At 43.4% G+C, this 26,891-nt stretch overlaps 2 protein-coding genes across 5 annotated transcripts in view; one reads left to right on the top strand and one right to left on the bottom strand.

Annotated features, from left to right (window-relative positions):
* rtf2 (replication termination factor 2) overlaps window positions 1-26,891 on the top strand; it is a 42,959-nt gene that overhangs the window by 12,737 nt on the left and 3,331 nt on the right. Inside the window, exons 6-8 of the mRNA XM_056606757.1 lie at window positions 22,875-22,988; window positions 23,312-23,366; window positions 26,201-26,266. Coding sequence (XP_056462732.1) covers window positions 22,875-22,988; window positions 23,312-23,366; window positions 26,201-26,266 — 235 coding nt within the window. The remainder of the gene's footprint in view (window positions 1-22,874; window positions 22,989-23,311; window positions 23,367-26,200; window positions 26,267-26,891) is intronic.
* gcnt7 (glucosaminyl (N-acetyl) transferase family member 7) lies at window positions 6,095-24,235 on the bottom strand. Of its 4 annotated transcripts, XM_056606752.1 has the most exons (6): window positions 21,488-21,846; window positions 21,226-21,377; window positions 13,873-14,096; window positions 9,263-10,004; window positions 8,960-9,055; window positions 6,095-8,573 (listed from the first exon to the last, which is right to left on the bottom strand). In XM_056606752.1, the coding sequence occupies exons 2-6, from the start codon at window positions 21,263-21,265 to the stop codon at window positions 8,332-8,334; spliced, it is 1,344 nt and encodes a 447-aa protein (XP_056462727.1). In that variant the 5' UTR covers window positions 21,266-21,377; window positions 21,488-21,846; the 3' UTR covers window positions 6,095-8,331. The 4 variants fall into 4 exon arrangements, with proteins under 4 accessions (XP_056462727.1, XP_056462728.1, XP_056462726.1 ...); XM_056606753.1 differs by lacking the exons at window positions 21,226-21,377; window positions 21,488-21,846 and adding an exon at window positions 23,974-24,235; XM_056606751.1 differs by lacking the exons at window positions 21,226-21,377; window positions 21,488-21,846 and adding an exon at window positions 16,447-17,201 and having other exon boundaries at window positions 8,960-9,052.

The following is a 26,891-nucleotide window of genomic DNA, read 5'->3' on the forward strand; positions in this document are numbered from 1 at the left end:
CGGTGGGGGCCGGATGTAGGAGGTGTTTGGCGGGGCCATATAGACTGTGGGCCCTCCTTGGAAGCCAATCGCCCCCCTCTCAAGGTCCAGCTGGCAGCCAGTGCACCGCAGGAAGTCCAACCCTAGGATACAGGGGTCCTGCACAGCTGCTACCCACACTGGGTGGAGGACAGTCTTTCCCCCTACGCAGATGGACAACAACCCCTTCCCTTTCATGGGAGCCCTCTCCCCCGTGACTGTGCGGAGCTGCACGGTTGTAGGTTGGAGTACCGTCCAGGTCGGCAAAATGTCTGGCCTCACCAGGGTCACAGTAGACCCCGTATCGACTAAAGCCAAACAGGCCACCCCCTCAACAGTGACAGGAACATGACAAAAGTCCCCCGCCCAGGTCCGCCCCACCACGACAACAGGCTCCAGGATGTTGTCGTCTGCTTCTGGGGGGGGTGGAGCCCCGCCCCCCCGGCTGTGATGATGGGCTCCTCCAGACGACGACGGCGGGGGTAAGGGAGCAGGGCCTCGCGTCTCCCCAATTACGCGGACCCTGACCCGTTTCCCTGGGCTCTCACAGTTGTAGGGCACTCTCTGACAAGGTGGCCAGGCTGCCCGCAGCCCCAGCAGACCCTCTGCTCTCGACGAGACGGGGGGCGGCGGTCCGCCTGCATAGAGACAGCGCGGACGAGTTCAGTGAGCTCGTCCACCCAGGCTGGCTTCTGTGAGTCCTCACTCCTCTCCCTCGCCGATCTCACCATCGGCTGAGGAGCAGGATGACCGTCGATTGCTCCAGCCCACACCAGCTCCCTCTCTATGGCCATCTCCAAGGCCTCTTGCAAAGTCTGCGGGTGGGCTAGCTGGGTCTGAATGCGTAGTTCTGTAGGGGAAAGGGCCTGGAGAAACTGATCCCGAGCGAGTTCGCTCTGCACGGCTGGCGGCATGTGGGCGTATGCTCGCCGAGACAGGCTCTCGATATCGTTGGCCAGGGCCCGCAGCGTCTCCCCAGGCTTCCTGCGCCTATTACAGAGTTCTGAGCGCATTAGCCCCGGCTTAACACATAGTCCAAAACGCCTCCTTAGTGCCCCCACTAGGGCAACATAGTCCCCCCTGTCCTCTGGGCTAAGCAGCAACAAACAAGACAATGCGTCGTCCGCCAGACACATTGCAAGCTGCAGCGCTTTGACCTTCACTGACCATCCGGCAGCATCGGCTAAAAGTTCAAATTGCGCGTGGAAAGCTTCCCAGTCAGCCTTACCGGTGTATCTAGGCGTCTTGATGGACACCGGGCTTGATGTAAGAAAGGCGCCGCCATGTCTGTCGCCGTCTTGTGGTGGCCACGGGCAGTCGGCGCTGCGAACTATGCGTGAAAAATCATCTTTTTCCACGGCGGCCGGTTCCCGTTGGGTTCTACCCCTCACCAGAGACTCCGAGGCTTCTCCACATGCCCCCTCGCCGTAGTCGTCCATCTCTATCTTCACCCGACAGTCCGCAGGAAGCATTATTGTTGCAGAGAACAAGCCACAACAAAAACGGAGCTAACGGCGATCGCAACTTCAGCCTACTCGCCGAGCACAGCAGGACAGAGAAAAAATAAATAAAAATAAAAATAAAATAGTTTCACTTCAGACACCAATGTAACGACCTCGCCGGTGACATAATCATGTCGAGTCATTAGTTGAAGGTAGTTTTAATGGACCAAAAACCAGGTCACTCAAACCCGTAACATTGTAACAACATAGAAAACAACTGCTCTAAAACGGACCCAAAAAAACCCCGGTTACCCCGGCAACACGGTCTCACTCGCGTGCAGGCCCCCACCCTCCTGTTCCTCCAAGGCCCCCCCCCAGCTGACCCAATAACAAGAATAACACACAAGAATAACATTACAATCCCAGGGTCGCTACAATACGAACTGCAGTTTAATTTCTTTGTTTGTTCTTGAATTGACGTAGAATGGAGAAAAGGCTCATGGGATTGGGAAATGCGTTTATCCAATAAACAGATGGAGGTCAAGTCTATTTTCGGAAATGTAGGGGGATATATTAGTGGCCCCACGTCGAATGGTATGACCCAAGATACGTCAGACAGAGAAAGCGCGCAAATTCGACGGTACCACCTTGTCATTTGTTTACCCAGGTGCCATGGCAACACCATTGCTACCTCTCATTGGCTGAATCTTTGAGAACGTTGTAGACTCAATCGATATAAGGTGGCGGGGAGACGAAGCTCTGTTCGTTTGTATATTTTATTTACGTAACCATATTTTTGTTTTATGTTAAAGGTCCCATGACATGAAAATCTCAATTTATGAGGTTTTCTAACATAAATATGAGTTCCCCTAGCCTGCCTATGGTCCCCCAGTGGCTAAAACTTGCGTTTGGTGTAAAACGAGCACTAGCTGTTCTGCTCGCCTTTGAAAAAACGGAGGCTCAAGCGCGCTGATTTGGAAATCTGTGCTCATGACGTCATGAGGAATCTCAGCTCCTCCCCTTACTCTGCCTGGCCCGCCCAGAGACGTTGGCCCGCCAATGAGACACGACCGTGCGAGCGCCACATGTGTGTGTGTGTGTGAATACACACACTGTAACGCAAGTGTTTCTTGTCGGTTCTTTGACGTGTCTTGTATTTCCACAACGAGACTGTCGTGGGGGTTATCTGAGCCATGGTTGAGAAGGAATTGGGGGAAAGGAACTTTGGTTTGACTCGCTGAAGTACATGAACTGCGACATGCCGCCGGTTGCCGCGAGGCACCATCGCCCGGCAGCGGGCAGCCGGCAGCAGGCAGCGCGCGGTTCAGTCGACTTCAGGTTGATGTGAAAGTGGAAGAACCAGAGACGTCGCAGAACCCGACAAAGTCGTTTGTGATTCATAATATCGTCTGGAGGCGCACACAATATGTTATATGATATAGATATCTATGTATTATATGATATTATTTAGATATAGAGCTCCAGGACTGTAACGCAAGTGTTGTACACTTCCTTGTTATTTGGATAACCGTTCTGCTGTTGGTGTGATGGCGCATCACGTCGGACTCTCGTCTCTGGTATTTCTACAACGAGACTCGTATTGGGGGTTATCTCAGCCAAGGTTGAGAATGAATTGGGGGGAAGGAACTTTGGCTTTGACTCCCTCAAGACCATGAACCACGACAAGGAGGAGAAAGGGATCTTTGCCGGGCAGCGCTTATGCACCTCCGCCTCCGGCGGTGGTCCCTCAGCGGGGCTCAAGCGGGAGACATTCGCCGCCAACAATCCCTTTCTCCTCCATGTCGTGGTTCATGTTCTTGAGGGAGTCAAAGCCAAAGTTCCTTCCCCCCAATTCATTCTCAATTCTCGTGACTGGTGAAAGCGTCAACAGTCACGCCAGGGGCGTGACTGTTGGCAACCCTGCATTATTAGCACTAGGGGTGGGACGAGACGAACGGGAAGAACCCTGTATATCCGAATAATAGTACCGTTTTTTGTTTTTCAAGTTTGTGTTTCTTGTGATGCTGACAGGAAAGGTGTGAAACCCGAACAGGAAGTTGGCAGATATCCTGTGGTTGCTGCATCTCCAACCGTCATATCTACTACAAAACCCTTGTTAAATATCACACATGATCCAACGCTAAATCCTCTCTTGCAGTTATTAGTCTGTGACTGTGAAAATCGTTTGGTGCAAGCCCAGCATTAGTTAAAACCAGACTCGGACAATAATAACAAAATCTCCTGACAAATAATCTAAATAGAAACATATTACAGACAGTAACAGCATTAGAGCTGAAACCAATTTGTTTTAACGGTGACCCAGTCATTATGAAACCATAAATATAGAATTGAATTTTTTTTCTCATATTCTCATACACGTGTATGTGCACATGTATGTATACATGTGCACATACATGTATATGAGAATGCATATCTATTCAGACCTGTAATTCGGCCTACCTGCATAACTGTTAATTTAACTTAAAAGATATGCAAATGTTTGAAATTAAAATCAATGTGAAAATCTTCAACCAGGAAATAATCATAATCAAACCTTTTGTTTCAATCTGAGGCAAAACAAGTTGCATAATAAACTCACAGTCAAGAGAAGCTCTCTCTCTCTCTCTCTCTCTCTCTCTCTCTCTCTCTCTCATCTCGCTCTCTCTCGTCTCTCTCCTATCTCTCTCTCTCTCTCTCTCTCCCTCTCTCTCTCTCTGTCTCTCTCTCTCCTCTCTCTCTCTCTCTCCTCTCTCTCCTCTCTCTCTCTCTCTCTCTCTCTCTCTCTCTCTCTCTCTCGCGTCATAGAAGAACTTCTAGCAGGTCAGGAAAACCTGTTTGACAGGAGATGATGGTAGCAGAGAATATAAAGTGACATTTATGAATAACCAATTGTCATTTTATCACACATATAGTTTCTTCACATAAACCTTTAAACATACACATATTGCATTCCTCTCGAAATAGTCATCACCTCAGTAAACAATAAATGAATTGAAAGATTACAATGAATTCAATGGCAAATATTGCAAATTAAACTAATTATTTCCAATAGGTTTACTTGTATTTTGTGCTAAAATTCAAAGTGTCACATCTGTATTTACAATACAGCTTGATTCTGCATCTCTATTTACAGCTCATTAGTCCATGTCAATGTTTACTGTTGCTATGGCAACAAGAGACTGCGTTTAGCCAAATCATCTGAACAATAATAACCCATAATATCACAATTCGGCCTATTTAAACAAAATCAACCACAACTACCAACAGTCACAGCCCTTCAACTCTGGGCTAATATGTTGTCACAAGTATGCAGTTAATTAGGTCACATCACATTCAATGTAAAAACGTTTTCTACTTTGTTTTGGACATGTCTCAAAATGTAGCCTAGCTAGCCCCAGGCTAACGTTACTTAACATATATGCCTCCACTCGCTCGTCTCCTGGCGCATCAGCACCTGCTGGGGTGTGGACCCCGGCACCAAATAGGTCTGTCAATTTTGAACATTTAACTTCCATCGCCAGAGGCTTAAGTCGCCGTTTTTCAGCACCACCCGGGCGTTTTCAGCTCCGTACCGGCTCCCGCGACTCCGGCCCATGCCATGAGGTCCCGCCCACCCTGGTTTGTGTTGTGATTGAAAGCACTGTCAGGGCTCTCTGAGCCAGTCAGCCCATGATTGATTGACAATGACAAACATAGACCAATAATATGCGTTGATGCTGGCAACACACTGCTAGCTCTCTGTAGCCCATTGGCCGGCCCAATTGGAGGGAATTTAGAGAGAGGAAAAAAGAAAACATAGCGGACCGGACCGGCCCACATTGGGTCAACGGCCCACCAGGACGATGCCCGGTATGCCAGATGGCCAGTCCACCCCTGACCGGCACCAATTTCTTCTAGTGGAAACACTGGGTGACGTAGTCAACTTCAAGCTAACGTATAGAGAATGAACCAATTTAAAGGTCCCATGGCATGCTACTTTATGGATGCCTTAATAAAGTTATTAGTGGGCCCTCAACACAGTATTTGAAGACGTTCCCGAAATTCAGCCGTGGTGCAGAATTACAGCCACTACGAGCCAGTCGCACATTGAGCTTTCCCCAAACGCGCTGTTTCGGTGTCTGTAGCTTTAATGCAAGGAGGAGAGAGGCGGGTCAGGTGGGGTGTGTGGCCCTGAGCAGCTTGCGGCAATTTTACCAGCATGCGCTCTGTTTACAGTGCATGTATCGCAATGGCGAGACGCACACAGCCTCAGCAGCAGTCAGCGCTTAGGCACCATCGCCTCCTGCAGCGGGCAGCGCCGAGGCGGTGGTCCCTCGGCAGTGGGAAGCGGGGCTCAAGCCGGAGACATTCGCGGGCAACAATCCCTTTCTCCTCCATGTCGTGGTTCATGTACTTCAGGGAGTCAAAGCTAAAGTTCCTTTCCCCCCGATTCCTTCTCAACCATGGCTGAGAGAACCCCCACTACGAGTCTCGTTGTGGAAATACCAGAGACGTGAGTCCGACGTGTAATGCGCCATAACAGCAACAGCAGAACGGTTATCCAAATAACAAAGAGGTGTGCAACACTTGCGTTACAGTGTGTGTAATCACGCGCACACATGCACAAATGTGGAGCTCGCACGGTCGTATCTCATTGTCGGGCCAAACTCTCTGGGCTGGCAAGGCAGAGATAGGGGAGCCAAAACGGCGCGTCTGAGCTTCGTTTTTTCAAAGGCGGAGCAGAATACCTAGTGCTCGGTTTACACCCAACAAAATTTCTAGCTACTGGGGGAGCATAGGTAGGCTAGGGGAACTCATATTAATGTTAGAAATTATAATTCCATGGGATCTTTAAAACTATATAGGATAGTCGAAGGGATAGAGATCAAACCAACTTTAAAGCCTTTCGGATTGAGAATGAACCAATTTAAACTCTCCAATGGAGAATTCCATCCTGGATGGTCCACATGTACGCACAGGACAGGTAGGAGGATGGCCTACACAAAGGTCATGTAGGACTCAAGTGGGGCATGGGCTGATCACACCTTATGCATGGCATCAATTCTAGAACTCCGTCGAAGGGATTCGGTGGAAAAACAGACATTGGTGACATCAAATTAGCTTGCTCAACTTGAATCAAGGACCCATCTTCCGCCGCAGGAATCCCAGAATTGCTCAGAGCCAGGGCTACACCTTACTCTCCTAAACAGCTTCCACCTGCTCAGGAATTGCAAGCAAACCCTGAGCCACCAAAACATCCATCACACTGACTCAGATCACTCCTAAGAGAAGATTTAGGAATGTTGTAATCGGCTGCGATTAGATACAAATCTAGCCATCCAACAATTCTAAAGTTGGACTCGCAAAAAAACACAAATTACACGGTGCAATCCAAGGCACACACTACCCCTTTAGGATTGGGACTTAACTAAGACGAAACTCATAGTCAAATTATTCCTGGACGAGCCCCGAATATGTTACGACCCTAAATGGACATGGTAGTAAGGTAACAAAGAAGAAATGGATTGAAATGACACTTTTCAACCAGGCACCGTTCAAAAAGCAAAGGGTTTATTATACATAGGCTGTATAGAATACAGGAACAAATACATTAATTAAGGATTGCTTTGGGGTACCCAAGGCCAAAATAATAACCAATAAGACCCCCTGACCTTTTAAACAAACCCTCAGCCTAGGCTTAAACCAAAAAACACTTCTAAACTATCTCTAGACTATCAGAAGAAAAAACATGAGCAGAACAAAACAAACGTGACCTTACACACCTTATCTAGGCTCTCTTCAAAAAGGTCTACAACCTGAGCTCAGCCTGTAACTAGAAATAATTCGTTGGATTTGTCAACAGCCTACTAAGGTTGGATTGTAATTTATATCTTTATCAGGGCGCCATTTTATATATTGAAATTTGCATATAATTAATATGATTGATGAATAAGGAAGATGAATTTTAATTAATGATTGCTATTTTTAACAATTAATGCAAAATAAAATGTTTGGTTGATGCTAGCATTGATGGTATATAGTAAATCTATACTTGAAACTGTAATAAATAGCTGAATTCCCATGCATTAGGGACAATGACAACCAAATTGACTGGACGTTGACGGTTGTGAAATGTTTGAAAATGTACAAGTTAAAACAACACCTGAAAATATTTAATTAAAATATTGTTTTTAATAAAAACTGTACAAATGAAAACACAAAACAATTTGACATTTAATTTGATCGACAGTATCTATTGGCAGTGTTTGGGCTTGGTGTGGCAAAACTAATCCTCTATGGAATGTAAGAATAGCTTTGACTCGGCATTGTCAGGGCCCACTTCTTAGTAGTCAAATCTCTTCTAATATGTTTTCAGTTGCCATAAGCCTGTACAAGACATTTACAAATCCTATGAGTTGACATCACAAGTGGGAGTGTCTACCCAGCTTCAACACCCTGGTGGATGTTAAAAGGGGACAGATTTCTTAATGAATAATTGTCCTCAACCTTTTGAAATGGTAAAAGATAATCTCAAATACAAGTTTATTTACTAAGCATTTTCAACACATATTCTAGCTCTTTTCTATCCCATTTTCTTTCACGATAGGGCTTAGGTTGACCCTGCAAATATTTGTTTTTATTCATGGTTGCAGGCAACTCATGCAAAGTTCCTGCACCTCCGAAAAGCCTAAAGCACACTCTACTTGGTTAGTAGAAAATGTGGTGCTTAGGCGGTCGAGCGTTTTTTGCTAAAACAACTAAATGAAACCAACCTTTCAGAGTGCCATTATGAACCATCTTCATTTGTGAAATGCATACATTTATATTTCCGTTGTTAAACTATTAATCCACGTACATCTTCATGTTCGCTGAAACTTCGATTCAATCTATTTCACTGTCCACCACTGCTGTTGGTCTTTGAAGTGGGTATTGGATACGGTAAGGCCAATAGCCATTCCGGATCTATGGGTACTCTTGCCTGCCTCAGCACCTTTCTTCTGTGCCACTGCTCCAGACAGTCCAGGGACTCGGGAAATGTACTGCTCTCAAACTTGTTGGCAAACATGCTGTTCCTTTTGATGATCCATGGAAGATCTTCTATTCCATAAATGCAGATGTTTCTAACATAACGTCCTGTGAGATGATAGAAGCATATGTACAACTTTCAACCATAATGTTAAGAATAACAACACAAAAAACAAATTGGTACTCTTTATTTATTTGATACTTTGTAGCTGGGCTCTTGGATACATAGGGTTTCCGTTTATTTTGGGTGACTACCTTTAAAAACTTATTCTTTATCCCCTGTTGAGTAAATATCATATGGAAGGTCAGGTCTCATACATAACACATAACACAGCCAAGAGAATAGGGAACATAATCTGTTCTGTCGCCTAGATGATGAAATCAAACGGTCACCAGGGGATTAGTTTTCTCTGGCGTAACACATATGTTGGTAGTTTGGTACTACTGGATGCATTTTAGTTGAAACAATAGCACTATACTAATATCCATTTTACCTTTGCAACCACTATGTACTGTTCCCTCTTGGTCTTGCCACTTGATTGCTCGTATATCGCCTTCCCATCCTCCATCAACGTGGTTGCCAGGAGCTTCTAAACACAACAACACACCTGAATTAATACTTTGACAATACATTCCTCAAGTTATAAAAAAGGAAATGCTAAAACCGTATCTTAAAATATTAAGACTTTCTCACACTTATGACAATTTCCAATGATGCACCACATGTTCCCACGCTTTGTTAAATGTAAATGACGATTGGAATATATACTGTCTTTGGTGTACAATATGACGCATACCTTTTAGATGGTTCAATGTTACCCAGTAATGCTCATCTGGACTGTAGGTGTCTTTGGACCATTCCAACAGGTCTTGGGCCACTCTGCTTTTCAAGACAAAGTTCACAAACCCTCTTGTGAGAGCATAGTAGGCTGTGCCAAAGTATAGTTGCATATTTTGGGGGGGATGACCCTTCTTCTTGCCCAACCCTTTGAGGCCCACATGGGACCCTGTGATTTCCTTGTGCTGGAGTTGTGTCCGGTGCCTCATGCTCGCAGGCTGCTTGATCCCAGGGGTCATGTTCCGGTCCTTCCACATTTTGCTCTGCATGTAGCGCACCAGCTCAAGGTTGCTCTGCACCGGGAAGTCCTGTCCGCACAGATTGATGAGCTTTTTCCAACCCACCTTGGAATGCTCTAGGTCCCTCATGCAGTGTATGTCCGCTTGTAACCGGGAGAACCCTGCGTAAGTCACCGTCTCACTTTGGCTGGAGAGGAAAACGTTTGGGAGGCAGGCAACCAGCCTTCGAACCATCTGTTGATAGTCTTGTGGGGCCTTGGCATCTATGTGAATGCAGTAGACATTTTGTGGGGCATAGATGGCTCGCAACAAACGGAGAAGCAACTGTAGTTCCTTGTGGACAGTCAGAATAAAGGCTAATGGGTAGTCTAGCTCTTCCTGGCTCAATGGTTTTGTGATGAAGTGTAGATCAGCAATCAATTGCGAACAAGTAAGATGGTTATTATGAATGTAACTGTCCACCTAAAGATGAAATAAAAGAATTGTTACTACATTTATTTATTTTTAAAGGGAGAATATTTCAGCAATAATGATCGATCGGCTTATTGTGTTTCCAGATTAGGCTTTTATTTGAAAAGTAGGTAAACGTATAGTATGTAAACAGTATGCTAATCTATACAGGGTGTGGGGTACGGTATTTTTTATTTAATCAATGCAAAATGCCAACATAGCATGCTCAACACAATGATTCCCTGAGTAAATCAATTACCTAAATGATTACCTAAAATCAACACTAATGCAAAGCTTACCATTAGTGCTGTATTGTACACAGTACTCGTATCCTTATCAAATATAGATTGATTGATTGAAAACTTTTTTGAATTAACAGTTGTGTTCAAAAGGATTAGAAAACACAATAAAGCCCAAATGCTTGTATCCATTGTGGTCCTTTTGGTCCTATGGCTTGGCACAATCTGGAAACGTCATCACAATAATAGCATCGACAGAATGTACCCTTTACTAGCAGCACCTACCGCAACATAATGCATGAAATGACATTTGTAATAATGACATTTAATGGTTCTGATTTGGAAGGGCACTCCTATATATGGATTTGACTTTGAGTTCAGTTGCTTGTCAATGTGAAATCTTAAAGGAGACATAGGGATTGTTTCTGTTTGCGGACTCCTGGAGCTCTATATAATATTAATAATATTATGTACGGGTATTTCTATTAGGGATCGACCGATTATCGGCGCCGATATTCAGCCTTTTGATGCATATTGGCATCAGCCTTTTTTTTTTGATCCGACGGCCGATAAGAGATCAATTTAAAACTGGGTTATTTTGGCTCTGATGCAGCCGCGCCTCTCTGTCTGCTGTCTCTACGCTGTCTCCAGCATTGTCCCTACCACAGCACCATCTGATTGGTTACACGCTCTGGTTACATGCAGAGCCACAACGGGTATCAGCCAATCAGCAGTGAAAGCTGTGCAACTGCGTAACCACGGAGCCCCTCGAGCCCTTATTGCAGGGAAGCACGATGAGTGGATGGCTAGAGGTGTGTGTGTGTGTGTGTGTGTGTGTGTGTGTGTGTGTGTGTGTGTGTGTGTGTGTGTGTGTGTGTGTGTGTGTGTGTGTGTGTGTGTGTGTGTGTGTGTGTGTGTGTGTGTCACATGAGAAGCTGCAGAAACTGACAGCAAAAGACTGTCTGAGAGAACTGTCAGGCAATAATGGCTGTTTAACTAGGGATCTATTTATTTATTTAAATGTTCAGTTAATTTCATTAGAACACCCTGCACTTTTGTTTTTGTTTGAACTTAAAATAAATGTAAGTTAAAGATTAACGTTTCAGTTCAGGAAAAGTATAGGGAGCCATTTATTTGTTTGAATTGTGTTGCAAATCTGATAAGCTGTTGTGTTTATTATACATATGCTTAAAGGCATTTAAATGAAGTTAAGTTTTCGAGTTTGTATTATTCAATAATATGTATTGAATATTTTCCCTTTTTCTGTAAATTAATATCGGCTCCAAATATTGGTTGTCGGCCCTCTTGACTACTAATAATCGGAATCAGCCCTGAAAAAAACATATCGGCCTATTTCTAATTTCTATAATATTATAGCTAATATCACGGCCAAAAGCAATGTGCGCATCAGAATATATTATGAATCATAAAGACTGCGTCTAACGACTCTGGTACTTCCACAACAAGTAAAGACTCGTAGTGGGGGATATCTCGGCCATGGTTGAGAAGAATTCGGGGTAAATAATTGGGGGAAAGGAACTTTGGCCTTGACTCTCCGAAGTCCATGAACCGCGACTTTGAGGAAAAAGCTTCGAAGCTTTGGCGACAGTCCGGCAGCTCCGGCGGTGTTCTCCGGGAGCTCAAGTACCGCCGAAGCTTTTCGTCTGCTCCGGCGGGTGTCCTCCGGGAGCTGAAAAGTCCGGCGGGGGTAGCTCGGCGGCAGTCCGGCAGCTCAGCTCCTTGAGTACTTCCCATTCTCCTCCATGTCTCCTCCTCCGGACTGCCGCCAAAGCTTCGGCGGCAGTCCGGCAGCTCCGGCGGGGGCAGCTCGGCGGCAGTCCAGCAGAGAAAAGGATTGTACTCCCGGAGCTGAGCTGCCACCGAGTTCCACCCGCCGGAGCTGCTCTGATTGTTGTTTTCATAATATGTCCCCTTTAAGTATTTTACTTCCAGAGGCCTGGCAGCTTGTGTTTTGGTGGTGGTAAAGGGGGCTACTAAGCTTGAGGGAGGCAGGGGAACTAAAAAAAACTTGCAAATGCAGAGCTCTATTAAAGGTTGTATCAGCGATGTTGGGTGGCGTCACTTCTGTTGGTATTTGAAGCGAGATCACAAACAAACAGAGCCTGCATGCCCCTCCCTTCCTTGTTTCGTTCATCCAGTAAAAACTATCATTACAGCGCGATCTCGGGGCATAGGGTTACGCGTTTTTTTAACGGCCTGTATAGGGCTGAACGATTTCAGGAAAAGATTGCATTGCGATTTTTCTGGCAGATATTGCGATTTCGATTTTCTTCACGATTTTCTTCAAATCAAGCTTCAGTGCAATATTCATTATGTACAGTAATATTTAACATTTAACATGAAATCATACCATTAAAACATTACATGCCATGACTCTAATGTAAGAATGAAAACTAAAGTTAAGAATTTATTTTAAATGTATTTATTAAGAAACATAAATGTAAACTAAAGTCCTTGACCAATTGCAGTTGTTACAAATGAACTAAAAGAGCCATCTTTGACTGTCTTAACTTAGAAAAGTACTACTTCTTTTTAAGACAGTCAAAGATGGCTCTTTCAGTTAATTCGTGCATTAGAGTATAACAACAAAGAGACGTCAGAGAACCCAACGCAGTCTATTCATAATATTGTAATGACCACGGAAGAGGCAGTGAATGAAGTATTGAATAGACAGAGATTTATTAGATAGGCCTACCTAATAAACCGTTGGAACACACAAGACCATTGGGTAGGTGACCTTGGGTGTCTTGAAAGGCGCCTCTAAATTAAATGTATTATTATTAAGACCGGAAACATAGCAACTCCGGTAAACAAACCCCGAGAAGCCCAATCCCTATGAGAGCTCCCCGCGCTACGGCCGTCCGGCGGTGCACAGAGCTTTTGCCCGTGATATTATATATACAAATATTATATTACGATACTATTATATAGAGCTCCGGGAGTCGCAAACGGCAACATTCACTTTCTCCTCCATGCTGCAGTTCACCCCGGACTGAACTGCACTGAGTTTGACGGTTGAACGCTGATTGGCTGTTACGTTACACATGTGACTCAGTGGCCACGCTGTTGAACGCATGTTAACCATTGCAACGCCGGTAAACAAACGCCGGTAAACAACCCCTCGAAGAGAGCTCCCAGCCCTACGGCCATCCGTAGGCTCACTCAGCTTTTGGCCATGATATTATCTATAAAATTATATTATATTAATTCGCCCGATTCGCGTCTCTACGTTGACGCGTGAACGCATAGTAAAACCGAAAAAAACGTGTCTTTGGCGATCCCGAGATCGCGTTGTCTGAAATCGCGATTTCGATCAGAAAACGATAAATCGTTCAGCCCTGGGCGGGCAGTTAGCGGAATCTGAGGAAAGATCAGATGAATGTGATAATTTATGTTTCGGCCTTGAATCGCTAATACAACCTTTTAAGAGTGAGATGAAGAGAGGTTGTGTTGTACTTAGTCACTATGTTTCATGGATTTATTAATACTTATTTGGACAATAGTAAAAGTATATTGCCAAGAAGTGTTGCCAAAAAAATGACCGGTACTTCGGTAATTTTTTTGAACATTACCTTATTTGATGCTCCACAAAAACCAGTAAGACTAAAAAAAGATCATACCTGGCAGTCACGGTTACGCCATATGAGTCCCTCCTCAACTCTGGGCAGGAAGGCTTCACATCTATCAGAGAAGGATCTGCAACCGTTAGCCCCGACCTGGGGCTGCAACTCTGTCTGTGTCCAGGCCCTCAAGTAGATTAGGGAACAGATCAAAGTGCTGATCCCAAGGCAAACTAGGAAGCTGCCTTTGGCCCCTCCAAGAGGGATCATAATAGTCCAACACCCTGCAATACAAACATCTTTGTTAATGTACAGAAGTCTCTCTGACTCCCAAATGAATGTTAAGTGAAGTCAGATTAAGCCTATTAACGCTAATGGTGGCAAGCAGCTTTCAGAATAATTTCTGTAATGGCTTGTTACTGAATATGCCAGAAATGGACTCAATTTTAATTGTATAAAGTGTGTTTGCTTAATCTGTTGGTCAAAAACTCTAAGTCCAGTTTCTGTTAACTGATTGAGCACAAATCTTTATTCAGACATTTGATACTTTGATTAAAATCCTCGCCCATCGAAAAGCACACTACTGTAACTGAGTACTGTGATCTCCAGTCTTTCGGAAGCGTTTCAGTTCTTCAAATCAAATTTATTATCAAAAAAACTAAAAAAGCAAAACTACAACATCACGTACGATTGCTGCATGGACTACAGTGGCTTTCAGATCCATTCATTAGTCCTAGTCAGATTCTGCTCAGAGCTTCAGTGTAGCCTAACATTTTCCGAAGACACATGGCTTCCATCGTAAGTCCGTAAAAATGATGTGCTTTCATCATTATTAAATTGCAAGGCTTGAATTTTGGTACCTTTTTGCCTTAGTTTAAACATTGAAATAGCTCCTTTATACTATCATTATTATGATTTATTGAAACCATTAATAACAATTGCTTGCCGCAACCTTATTTCTGTTGCCAAAACTAAATAGTGGGAGCGCAAGCATGGAGAACCTGTGTAGAACCCTAGACTGTTGAATACATATTATTATGATCAGAACCAGTTGGTCTTAAGTCTGTTCTGTCGGTCTTGCCAATCCATATACTGGATGGCAGCTGTCAGAGGACCGGGTTAAATGTTTTCTTGACTTCAGCAACAACTAATGCTAGGTCTTTGTTACACAGACACAGACACACACACAGACACACACACAGACCCACACACAGGCTCTAGGTCGCAGGTAACTATGTTTGGGGCGATAACAGGGTTTTGAGGCCAATATGCTCGCTGGGACAGCCTTTTCTCAGGCTGTCGAGGCTGTGTCGGTTCTGTAAATCAGCAAATAAGGTCTGTGATTCATACCGCAAGCAGCGACCTCATCCTGTTTCATTGCTGGGATACCGAGAAAACACCTTTGCGTTATCACATGGCTGAAATATTTTTTCAGCCACACAGTCACACACACAGAAACAAACTAACTTTGTACAAATGCTAATGGAGAAGTCCTCTATGTTCTTGGCAAGTTTCAAATTCCTAACTTGCAATGGAGGAGGAGCATAAGCGCTTACCTAAGAATCTTTTGTTTTTCCAAATTGGTCCAGTGACTTTATTTTAACTATTGACACACAAGTTTTAAACATATCTTCAGGAAGCCGGCCTCTGTCTTCATGGCACGTTTCTGCTTCTTCCTAAAACTCAGTTGTGGTAGCATGCACTTCATTGTTATCTATTTTAATTTCTTTTTCAAATTCAATACCAATTCCTGGTCACAGGGCTCAAGACTTATTTTTTTCACTAGGAGCACTGTGGCCGCTAACTGGAAATTTTAGGGGCGCAACCAGAAATTTTAGGGGCACACACCGTTAATCAATATTTTCACTGTATTAGTAATAACAATTTTTATAATAGATGCAGAAATGACAATGTGCTCTTTTAAATGCAGTGTCACATTTTATTGTGATTCTCATCTATACCAACGGTTTCCTGGTTTGCGCATGCATGCGTTCGACAAGTACGGAAGTGACAGTTTCAACGGGAGTGCGCCCACTTGTCGTGCTGCTTGACAGGACGCTGAGCCTCCTCTCTGCCCGCTCGCCTCTCCATTGAGAATGCATTATCAGCAAGGGCGTAACCATGGTTTAGACATTGGGGGGGTCCAATTTTTTATTATTATTTGTTAAGTGCATTGCCTACAATTCTATATTTATATATGAAAATGTGGACATTTAGAACATAGTTTCGAGGACTACATTGACCATTTGAATTCACATCTAAAGGAATAGTTTAATAATGTAATGTCTGCCCCGCCCCCCCCCCCACCCCCCCCCCCCCCCACACACACACACACACACATACACACACACTTTGTTTTGGTTAGCTGCTTACTGACCTTAAACACACCTACCAATTACAATTATGCTCTTCCAGTAGTACTGTAGCAAAAAGGATAGCTTCCAATGGAAAAATACCACACACCCATGACCACATGTCATTATGCTATCAGAAGAACAGTGGCTGACCTTCGTGATAATTTTGGTCTATATATTCTGCTTGTATTAGAAGTAGGCTTTTATGTATTGCTGACATGTAGGCCCAGGTTATAAACAATGTTGTAAGGCTGTCTAGTCTCATATTCAAAATTCTCACCTTTCAGCTGCCTGTCCAGAGCATGTCCCTGTCTGGCCACTGCTTTCAACATGCCTGTCAAGTTACTTACTGTTTGAAAAAAACTGCGTATGCTTGCCTGTTGGTCCAGTTTCTTCTGCTTTTTAGGTAACCTCAAATCCTCCATTACTCAACTTTACTTTCTTGGCTCTCACTGAAGAAAGAGTGTGGGGTAACCATGACAACGCAGAAAGTCGCGAGGTGGTTTCAAACTAAATCGCACAAGTGTACAATTAGGAGGGGGGATTCACACACTCAACAAACGGAAATAAATTGAAAATAAATAAGACATAACCAGGGGGAAATTTTAGGGGCGCAACCAGAAATTTTAGGGGCACACACCGTTAATCAATATTTTCACTGTATTAGTAATAACAATTTTTATAATAGATGCAGAAATGACAATGTGCTCTTTAAATGCAGTGTCACATTTTATTGTGATTCTCATCTATACCAACGGTTTCCTGGTTTGCGCATGCATGCGTTCGACAAGTACGGAAGTGACAGTTTCACGGGAGTGCGCCCACTTGTCGTGCTGCTTGACAGGACGCTGAGCCTCCTCTCTGCCCGCTCGCCTCTCCATTGAGAATGCATTATCAGCAAGGGCGTAACCATGGTTTAGACATTGGGGGGGTCCAATTTTTTATTATTATTTGTTAAGTGCATTGCCTACAATTCTATATTTATATATGAAAATGTGGACATTTAGAACATAGTTTCGAGGACTACATTGACCATTTGAATGCACATCTAAAGGAATAGTGTAATAATGTCATGTCTGCCCCGCCCCCCCCCCACCCCCCCCCCCCCACACACACACACACACATACACACACCACTTTGTTTGGTTAGCTGCTTACCTGACCTTAAACACACCTACCAATTACAATTATGCTCTTCCAGATAGTACTGTAGCAAAAAAGGATAGCTTCCAATGGAAAAATACCTACACACCCCAGACCACATGTCATTATGCTATCAGAAGAACAGTGGCTGACCTCGTGATATTTTGGTCTATATATTCTGCTTGTATTAGAAGTAGGCTTTTATGTATTGCTGACATGTAGGCCCAGGTTATAAACAATGTTGTAAGGCTGTCTAGTCTCATATTCAAATTCTCACCTTTTCCAGCGCCTGTCCAGAGCATGTCCGTGTCTGGCCACTGCTTTCACATGCCTGTCAAGTTACTTACTGTTTGAAAAAACTGCGTATGCTTGCCTGTTGGTCCAGTTTCTTCTGCTTTTTAGGTAACCTCAACTTTACTTTCTTGGCTCTCACTGAAGAAAGAGTGTGGGGTAACCATGACAACGCAGAAAGTCGCGAGGTGGTTTCAAACTAAATCGCACAAGTGTACAATTAGGAGGGGGGATTCACACACTCAACAAACGGAAATAAATTGAAAATAAATAAGACATAACCAGGGGGAAATTGTAGGGGCGCAACCAGAAATTTTAGGGGCACACACCGTTAATCAATATTTTCACTGTATTAGTAATAACAATTTTTATAATAGATGCAGAAATTACAATGTGCTCTTTTAAATGCAGTGTCACATTTTATTGTGATTCTCATCTATACCAACGGTTTCCAGGTTTGCGCATGCATGCGTTCGACAAGTACGGAAGTGACAGTTTCACGGGAGTGCGCCCGCTTGTCGTGCTGCTTGACAGGACGCTGAGCCTCCTCTCTGCCCGCTCGCCTCTCCATTGAGAATGCATTATCAGCAAGGGCGTAACCATGGTTTAGACATTGGGGGTGGTCCAATTTTTTATTATTATTTGTTAAGTGCATTGCCTACAATTCTATATTTATATATGAAAATGTGGACATTTAGAACATAGTTTCGAGGACTACATTGACCATTTGAATTCACATCTAAAGGAATAGTGTAATAATGTAATGTCTGCCCCGCCCCCCCCCCCCCCCCCCACCCCACACACACACACACACATACACACACACTTTGTTTGGTTAGCTGCTTACTGACCTTAAACACACCTACCAATATACAATTATGCTCTTCCAGTAGTACTGTAGCAAAAGGATAGCTTCCAATGGAAAATACCACATACCCATGACCACATGTCATTATGTTATCAGAAGAACAGTGGCTGACCTTCGTGATAATTTTGGTCTATATATTCTGCTTGTATTAGAAGTAGGCTTTTATGTATTGCTGACATGTAGGCCCAGGTTATAAACAATGTTGTAAGGCTGTCTAGTCTCATATTCAAAATTCTCACCTTTCAGCTGCCTGTCCAGAGCATGTCCCTGTCTGGCCACTGCTTTCAGCATGCCTGTCAAGTTACTTACTGTTTGAAAAAAACTGCGTATGCTTGCCTGTTGGTCCAGTTTCTTCTGCTTTTTAGGTAACCTCAACTTTACTTTCTTGGCTCTCACTGAAGAAAGAGTGTGGGGTAACCATGACAACGCAGAAAGTCGCGAGGTGGTTTCAAACTAAATCGCACAAGTGTACAATTAGGAGGGGGGATTCACACACTCAACAAACGGAAATAAATTGAAAATAAATAAGACATAACCAGTGATGTTGATAGGTTTTCAATGTAGTGAGTCCCCGGGACCCACAGGTGGCGAGTTGGGTGGGTCCCTGAGAATTCAATGGGTCCCGACTCCCCAGTTTAAAAAATGTGTTTCTTTTTTATTATTATTCTATTTCTTAAATTAAATTAATAGTGTTAAACTAAACTGGTATGATATGGTTAGAGCTGGAGTACTCAACCGTTCATGTTTAACACTAGAAACGCCGGGCCATTTTTACTTACTCCTAGCGCCGCAAGAGGGGTCAAATGACCCCTAAGTCATTTTAATGAGGCTGTGCATTTGCACATAATGATCACTAGGTGGCGCCAATGAGCTATTACCGCGCGAGCGCCACATTTGTGTGTGTGTGTGTCACAAGTAGATGCGCAGAGGGTTGAAACAGCGCTTGTCCGATCTGCTCACAAGAAGGTTTCTTTGGCCAGTTACTGTGATTAAACACGAGTTGTTTAATGTTCACAATGTATCGTTTTTCATGGGGAAAATGAGATGCGTCCCCGGGACGCATGGATAGTGAGTTTAGCGCGTCCTTTCAGATTTTAATGCGTCAGGGACGCAGGACGCGTACCTAGCAACATCACTGCATAACAAGAGACCGATCCATTGACAGGGTTCATAAAAAGAGAACATATATTTTACATTTATCCTGCTGAATATTGGGGGGGACAGGTTAGTATTTTCTCAACATTGGGGGGGACACGACCCCCCCAAAGAATGCGTGGTTACGCCCTTGATTATCAGGCCCGACAAACGCCTCCCGTGTGAAAAGCCCTTTATGGCACCTGAAGCAGAGTCCTGCACTGGTTCGGGTGACCCGCACAATTTGGATGAAACGAGTCGGATCGGACAACTGAACAGCGCGGCTCGGGCGCGGGTTTTGTGATTGCGAGCGAGGCTTCACCGGTGCTAGATATGTCAATCAGGAGCGGAGGAGTCAACTCAAACCGTCAACAGTGGATGATGTGCTTTTTTTGCACAACAATCCAAAGCACCAAGCCAAACACCAGACAGTGTTATTCCCATCTAATGTTTCTAATTTTCCATCGGGTGCGGGTCGGGTGTCGATATCAATTTATAGCGGGTCTGGTCGGGCTTCTGTCGGAACACGGGTCGGATGCGGTTTGAAGTATTGGGGGTACGGTCGGGTGCGGGGTTTGTAAAATAAAACCTGTCAGGACTGACTTGCAATAGCACACTAGCCGAAGGTCGGAAGAACGAGTCAATCGTTTGCTTGCTCATTGTAAACGCACGTAGCAGGTTGTGAAATATTTTTCCTTCGCACAAACGTTTACGCACGCTCATAATCTCTAGGACCCTCCCCCTCCACACATTAGCCACTTACAGTGGCCATTCCCTATCCTTCTTACACTCATTGGCCTGCTAAAGATTCCGGATTCATTGACCCTTCCACGTTTAAAGTGTAAAAAAAAAAAAAGCAAAATTACTGGTGGCACATGCGCGACCAGATGGAAAATTCGGTCGCACACTCTCAAATTTTGGTCGCAAAGTCTGGAGCCCTGGGTAATCAAAAGTGACAGACATTATGGGTCCCTATGACCAAAATGTTCAGCATGCAAAGGCATGCACTCCAAGTTTCTGAACTGTCCATCCATCGGGGAGGACATGCCGAGCATTTAAATGCAACTGGAAGTTATGAAAGAGGTTGAGCCGTTATATGGGCCGTTTAAATAAATTATATGGAATATCAATATCAACCTCTAGAATAACGATATGTATCCACAGTAAACAGTGAATACCTAAATAATGATAATTGCACACTACTCAGTCTGAGCCAGCATCTCTACTCAGGGGTAGCCCTGTTGTCAGGCCCAAGATTCATACTAGATTGGGATGCTCTCCTTGTGGATGGGGTAGCGTTTGTTATGAGAACGTGAGCGCCAGACAACCCTTTGTTGACTTTTTTATCCAGAGATCCACTTACGTAGACAAGCAGAGAGTAAAACATAGTGTACCCCCAATCCACCAAGAGGACCAAATGAAGGGATGGCTTGTGTAGATTCAGAATATATTTTCAAGATTACATATGCTTCCATGCTGCGTTATATTTTTGCCTTTTTGTAAAAAGGAATGTTGCAACACACAGAAGTCACCAAACCATATATTGACTTTCACTAGTCAATGATACATTTTTACTAGTAAGTGAGTAACTTTTTCTGAATCATAGATCCATAGGCCAGTTACCTTGCAGTGCAGCGGAGCTTCTGGTCCTCAAACTGGACATGGAGGTTAAACATTAGCCTCTCTCGTGCCCTTGTGGATACGGTGTCCGTTTCTAGAAAGGGTCCTTCCAGAAAGCCAGCGCTGAATTAGCTTCGGATGGGTGGCATCCTTCACTAAGTGCAGAGATGGGGAGCAAAAGCTACCAAACGTCAAACGTGACGGTACCAAGTCGCCAGGCCAGCCAGGTTTGTTTGGTTTTGGCAGAGCGTAGAGCTTTGCTTACCGTCTGTGTCAGAGGCAGAGAGACGGACGGAGAGAGAGAGAACAAATGTTTGTCGATGTGATTTGTTCCTTTTGTTGCTTCGTTGATCGAGCCGTTCTGCCGGCATCCTCTTGAGACATAGACTCTCCCTGCATGGTTACCGGCACTCGTATACAGATGCACTCTTTCTCTCGCTCTCTCTCTTTCCCTCTCACTACATCAATCAGTCTCCTCCCCCCCCCTCCCTCTCGCTCGCTCTCTCTCTCGCTCACTGTGCCAGTTATTTCTGTACAATTTCCATGTTCACTCTTCTTTCTTTTAATCCATCATCTTTATCTTCCTTTCGTCTTGTCTTTTCTTCCACCCAATTTGTTTTCCCCCGCTCAGCCCATGACTCCCTCCCTTATTCCCCGCCCTACGTCACTGTCCTCTTCTCTCCTGAGGGTTGGCAGAGAGTTAGAGGTGCTAAGAATAGAGTGTCAACACTTTGTGTGTCCTTATCTCTCTCTCTCTCTCACTGGTAGGTCTCAAGGGACCTCGTTTCAGTGCTAAACACGGGCTCTCTGGCTCGCCGGGAGCCCGGCCTGTGCTGTCGTCAGAGCAGGGCACAGAGAGCAGCTTTGAGAGCAGCGTGTGCTGGGTTTGTCTGCTGCCTGCCTGGTCAGCTACTGAGATTAGACCTCTTGTGTTAACAGAGCACATTGCCACGGTTCACACCCACTAGGCACGCACAATAGATCCCCTGCTGGTGGGGTGGGGGGGGGGGGGGGGGGGTGGGTGGGTGGGTGGGTGGGGGTGTGTGTGTGTGTGTGTGTGTGTGTGTGTGTGTGTGTGTGTGTGTGTGTCTGCCTTTAGGAACGATTAGCAATATAATAAAACAATGACCGATTGGACAGAATGGTTGAAGAGGCAAATTCACACACACTTTGGAGCATTGAAACACATTTTTTTTAACTAGTAAAACAATGTTAACTTGTTCTCTTGTTGTAAGTTCTTGTCTAACACTTGTCTCACACCAACAAGCAGTTTATAAAGCGTGCGATTTAGATATACCATATCCTGTGGTATTTCAAATCCGGTCTTGTTTTACAAGACCGGATTTGGAACAGGAGTTTCTGTGCTTTCCTCCCCGCATTTCACTCACCCTGACATAAAAATGTAGAGTGAGGTAAAACACATCCATAACTGTTTTTGTAAATGGTCTTCTGACTTTGATATTGTTAACACATTTTACACTAAAAGGTATGTTGATTTTAAGCAACCTGTTTAATGATTATACTAACTCACTTTTCCCCTTCTTAAATGTTCTCTGAAAATGTAGCCCAGGAAGTCATTAAGCTTTATGGTATTGGATCGACGGGAACTGTGCATATCCTATGGCTCACTATGTGATTTCTCTCTATTCCAGTGTGGAGAGCAATTCAAAGCTGAAGATATAGTGGTGCTCAACGGCACTAAGGAGGATGTAGAGAAGCTCAAGCAGAGGATGGAGGCGAAGAGGGCTCAAGCAAAAAAAACTAAGGTGAGGAGGTTTCAGGCTTGGTATTTTACTACTTATTTTACTACTTTAAACTGTAGCATTTGCTACAGCAAACACTCCAAAAAGTATTATATTTGTGTCCAGCAGCTCATCTTTGCCCGATATAATGTGTTTGTCCTTTTAGTTCTTCAGCGATTTGCATTTGCTTTCATATGTTTGAATGTTATTCAAATCTTAACTACAAGTTATGGGTCACCATTGGCTCATCAGTGACCTGTCAAGTTCGTTTGTCCTGTTTGCATAGGTTTTTGTCCTGTATGCGTAATTTGTTTGTTTAGATTGTGTTTGTGTTACCCCCCCTATAGAAATCCAAGAAGAACAAAGTTGCTGAGACTGTGGCCGGAGTATCTGAGTTTAAAGGTAAGCAATTGTCAAATGCCTCTTAAACTCGCACATCTTCCGAAAATCAATGGGGTGAGTAAGTGTTACCTTCAATAACACCTGTAGTTTAACGCAACGGTGTACGTGGATGGTGAAACTCTTTCTTTTACACCTGTGCTCATTACAGGCCCGTCGCTATGGGCGGGCCATAGGGGGCCGGGCCCCCCCCCCACAATGCTTTGCCCCCCCACTTGAGGCACAGATCTCAAAAAAAGAAAAAAATATGTATATATGTTATATTATTATTTATATTATTAACGCTCCGTTCACTTGCATGGGCCCTTCACAACTTCTGGCGGTGAATTATATTTGATAATTCACCGTTGCCAAGTATAATTGACCGCTGTCAAGTTAAACAAAGGCTTTTTTGCCTCTAATGGCGAGACCTTTTTTCTTTTTGGCCTTTTTTGGGTGGGCTCAAGCTCACCCAAAACTTGTCTTAGCCCACCCTATCATTTTGTCCTCAAATCTAATATTCTACCTTTTTTTTTTACACAAGCAATGAGAGAATAGATGCTGTACACTAATGACCAGGCACAAATGGGCTAGTGAATTCGAGCGCAACCTTCCTGCAGGAATCTCTTACCTCTGATTGGTGGGTGGGCGTCTCCTGTTTGACAAAACCAAAAAGGCAGCACGGGCACACTTACGCTAGTTTCTGCTGTTTTGTCTGTCAAAAAGGCTTGCTAGTCTTTATCAGAAAATCCACGTTTACCAGCTGTGTTATAACATGACCAGCTAATAATCATAATAATCATTTTAAAACCTTGACATAATCTGTCAGATGACTATTAAATGACAGTTGACCACAAGGCGATTCTAACTATGCCGCCTCTTGAATTGTTTCATTTTTTAGTCGGCAGGGGCTACTAATTCTGCGTAACATGATAAGCATGATAAGGTGCAAGGAGCAGAAAAAGTTGACATGGGTGTTAATTTTCAGTTGAAAAAAGACGCTGGCATTATTTTATCAGCTGAGGGCGTATTCATTGCCATAACAACTGAGCTAATCAACAAGTACCACATGTTCTAATACTATGAGGCTCATGAAAACGCCCTCAGCTTATAAAATTGATTTATTTTAATAAGTTACTTATTTTAATTTAAATAAACATAATATACCAAGGGTCAGAAGTTTTACAAGAATTTTGATCGTACAAAGTCATGACAGAGGGACTTGGTGTCTTTATTCATGCTTGAAAGAAGAACATATATTATTTTTTTTGAAAGGGAATAAGCTGATGAAGCTGACAAATTCAGCAAATTCAACTGTCCAGGCTATGCCGACTGTTCTCACAGCCTACACCCTTGCCCTAACTTTAGGAGCTTCCACAGCAATGTGTGAAAACTCATTTTCCACGTTGAAAAACGTCTCCTCAGAGCATCGGCGCGGTATGCTGCACAGACGCAAGGCCCAGCTGATTCAGCTTGCTTTTGAAAAGGACCTAACTCACAAGTTTACGTCTGAGTGGAAGGATATGTTGATGAGGAGGTTCTAATGCAATGCTCAGCACTTTACATATTTGTACTACTATTTTAAGGCATACTATTTTTTTACTATTTTTTTTTTTTAGGCATACAATGGCACTAAGTTAACGGTATAGTGTATGACGACATGAATGTAGTGAGTGAAAGAAATGTTGAATGTATTTTCTTTCTTTATTTATTATTTATTATGTTACCTTTTTAAATGAGACCAGTACGTGAGTGCACTGAATTTCGTTGTACTTCTGTCCAATGACAAATAAATATATCCTATCCTATCCTAATGGCAATGCATATCTCTCTGTTAACTGCTTTTACACCTAATATGTTGTATAGTCCAGTGTTTTATGGATATATATTCATAGCATTGCTTCTATGTAATGTATTGCTTTAAATGATGAGGAATGATGTGATGTTGTAGGCTATAGGGTCATATTGCTGTTGGTTACGTTTAACGTGATGATTATGTGCTGCGCGAATAGAGGAAATATACATAGGCTACTCTAGGCTAATAATAATTGTGCCCCCCTATGCATTTGATATGCCCCCCTTAAGACTCAGGTCTGGCGACGGGTCTGGCTCATTAGAACACTCATACACAACAGCGGTTGTGTATCACTACACTACAGTGATCCCACGCGACCACGCAACCAGGGGCTACAAAGTCAAAAACAAATAACTCTTAATGGCGGCATTTGAGAAAGGCACTCCATATGACAGGACAGGTGAACCGATGCAGGGAAGTTTACTTGGCCAATGACAAGTCCAAAACTTTGGACAAATTTGCATTTCCTAATATTTCTCATAATTGTTGATCCACGTTAGGAGATACCCGGCTGCAAATATTTCTAATAACACATTAATTAAGACATTTAGAGAAAACAGGATTAAAATCCTGTGTTTTCACAAGTTTTTACCAATCCGTTTTTGTGTTTATTTTTTGTATATAATATGTGTAGATAAATGTGTGTGTATATTATACAATGAATTCCACTCATCTTGGCAATTGGGGATATCCAAATATAAAGTCTATTCTGCCAAGGAAAAGTAATTTTTTATTTGATTGACATGCTCACCTGAGAAAGAATACAAAGACTTGATTAGTCAAATTGAATCACTAAGAACGCTTTATGAGCAAACAAATGAGAGCCTAATGTTAAGAAAAATCGTACTGTTGGCCTCATGTAATCATTACTAATTGGTGTACATGGATTGCAAAGGACAAAGTTGATTGTCATATTGTCTGTGTTTGGCCTCTTGATGTTGAATCCCATGAGGAGATCTCGCAGGTCCATTCATGAGTATCTGACTCTTCTTTCTTGTTCCAGAGAAAACAACTTCCGGACCGGACTCTCAGGGAACTTGCTCAACACAAGAGGGCAGTGAAAGCACAGGTATGATATTAACACAACGAATACAGAGTTTGAGAAACACTAGATGCTTTCCAATAGCCTCTTTAGCTGTTTACAGAAACTGAAAAATAATAGTATCCGTATTTAACCCCAGATATGCCACTACATTAACTGGTTTGGATTTTCAAACCAGTTTCAAGTATTCAGTTGTTTGCTATATGTAAGTGTAAACCCACTGTTACTGGGATCGGTTTGCCAATACCATCGATCAACATGTTTCAGTGGCCTGTTAAGTAAACACTCAAACTGTAGTCACGTTTCCAACAAAAGGTGAAGCGATCTTTAGAAATTCGAATTAGGTGCGTTTCCATCAAGTGGTTGGAGCGGAAAACTACAAACATTCCAGGGCTTGTCGTATCATTTTGATAACATGCTCTCTCTCAGGTCCTGATATATAGTGGAATTGGATTGTTGTTTTCAATCTAAAATAGCTGTAATTATTTTTTCTTTGATGAGAGCAAGGAAAAGTTTTACCTCTTCATCGGTCCACGCATATCTTTTGTTCACATTGGCCATTTGTTCCATGGCCGTATTTAAAGGATACATTGTACATATTTATAATTAGAAATTCGTCCCAGCCTTTATACCACAGATTTACATTTAACCG

The sequence above is a fragment of the Gadus chalcogrammus genome, chromosome 13, assembly GCF_026213295.1.
Source record: "Gadus chalcogrammus isolate NIFS_2021 chromosome 13, NIFS_Gcha_1.0, whole genome shotgun sequence".
NCBI lineage: Eukaryota > Metazoa > Chordata > Actinopteri > Gadiformes > Gadidae > Gadus > Gadus chalcogrammus.

Coding starts and splice junctions, on each gene's coding strand:
- gcnt7 (XM_056606750.1), bottom strand. CDS start 16,591: ATGGAGGATTTGAGGTTACCTAAAAAGCAGAAGAAACTGGACCAACAG. Junction 9,056..9,262: donor AACATTGAACCATCTAAAAG/GTATGCGTCATA, acceptor TGTTGTGTTTAG/AAGCTCCTGGCAACCACGTT. Junction 8,574..8,959: donor AGTACATAGTGGTTGCAAAG/GTAAAATGGATA, acceptor ATCATCTCACAG/GACGTTATGTTAGAAACATC.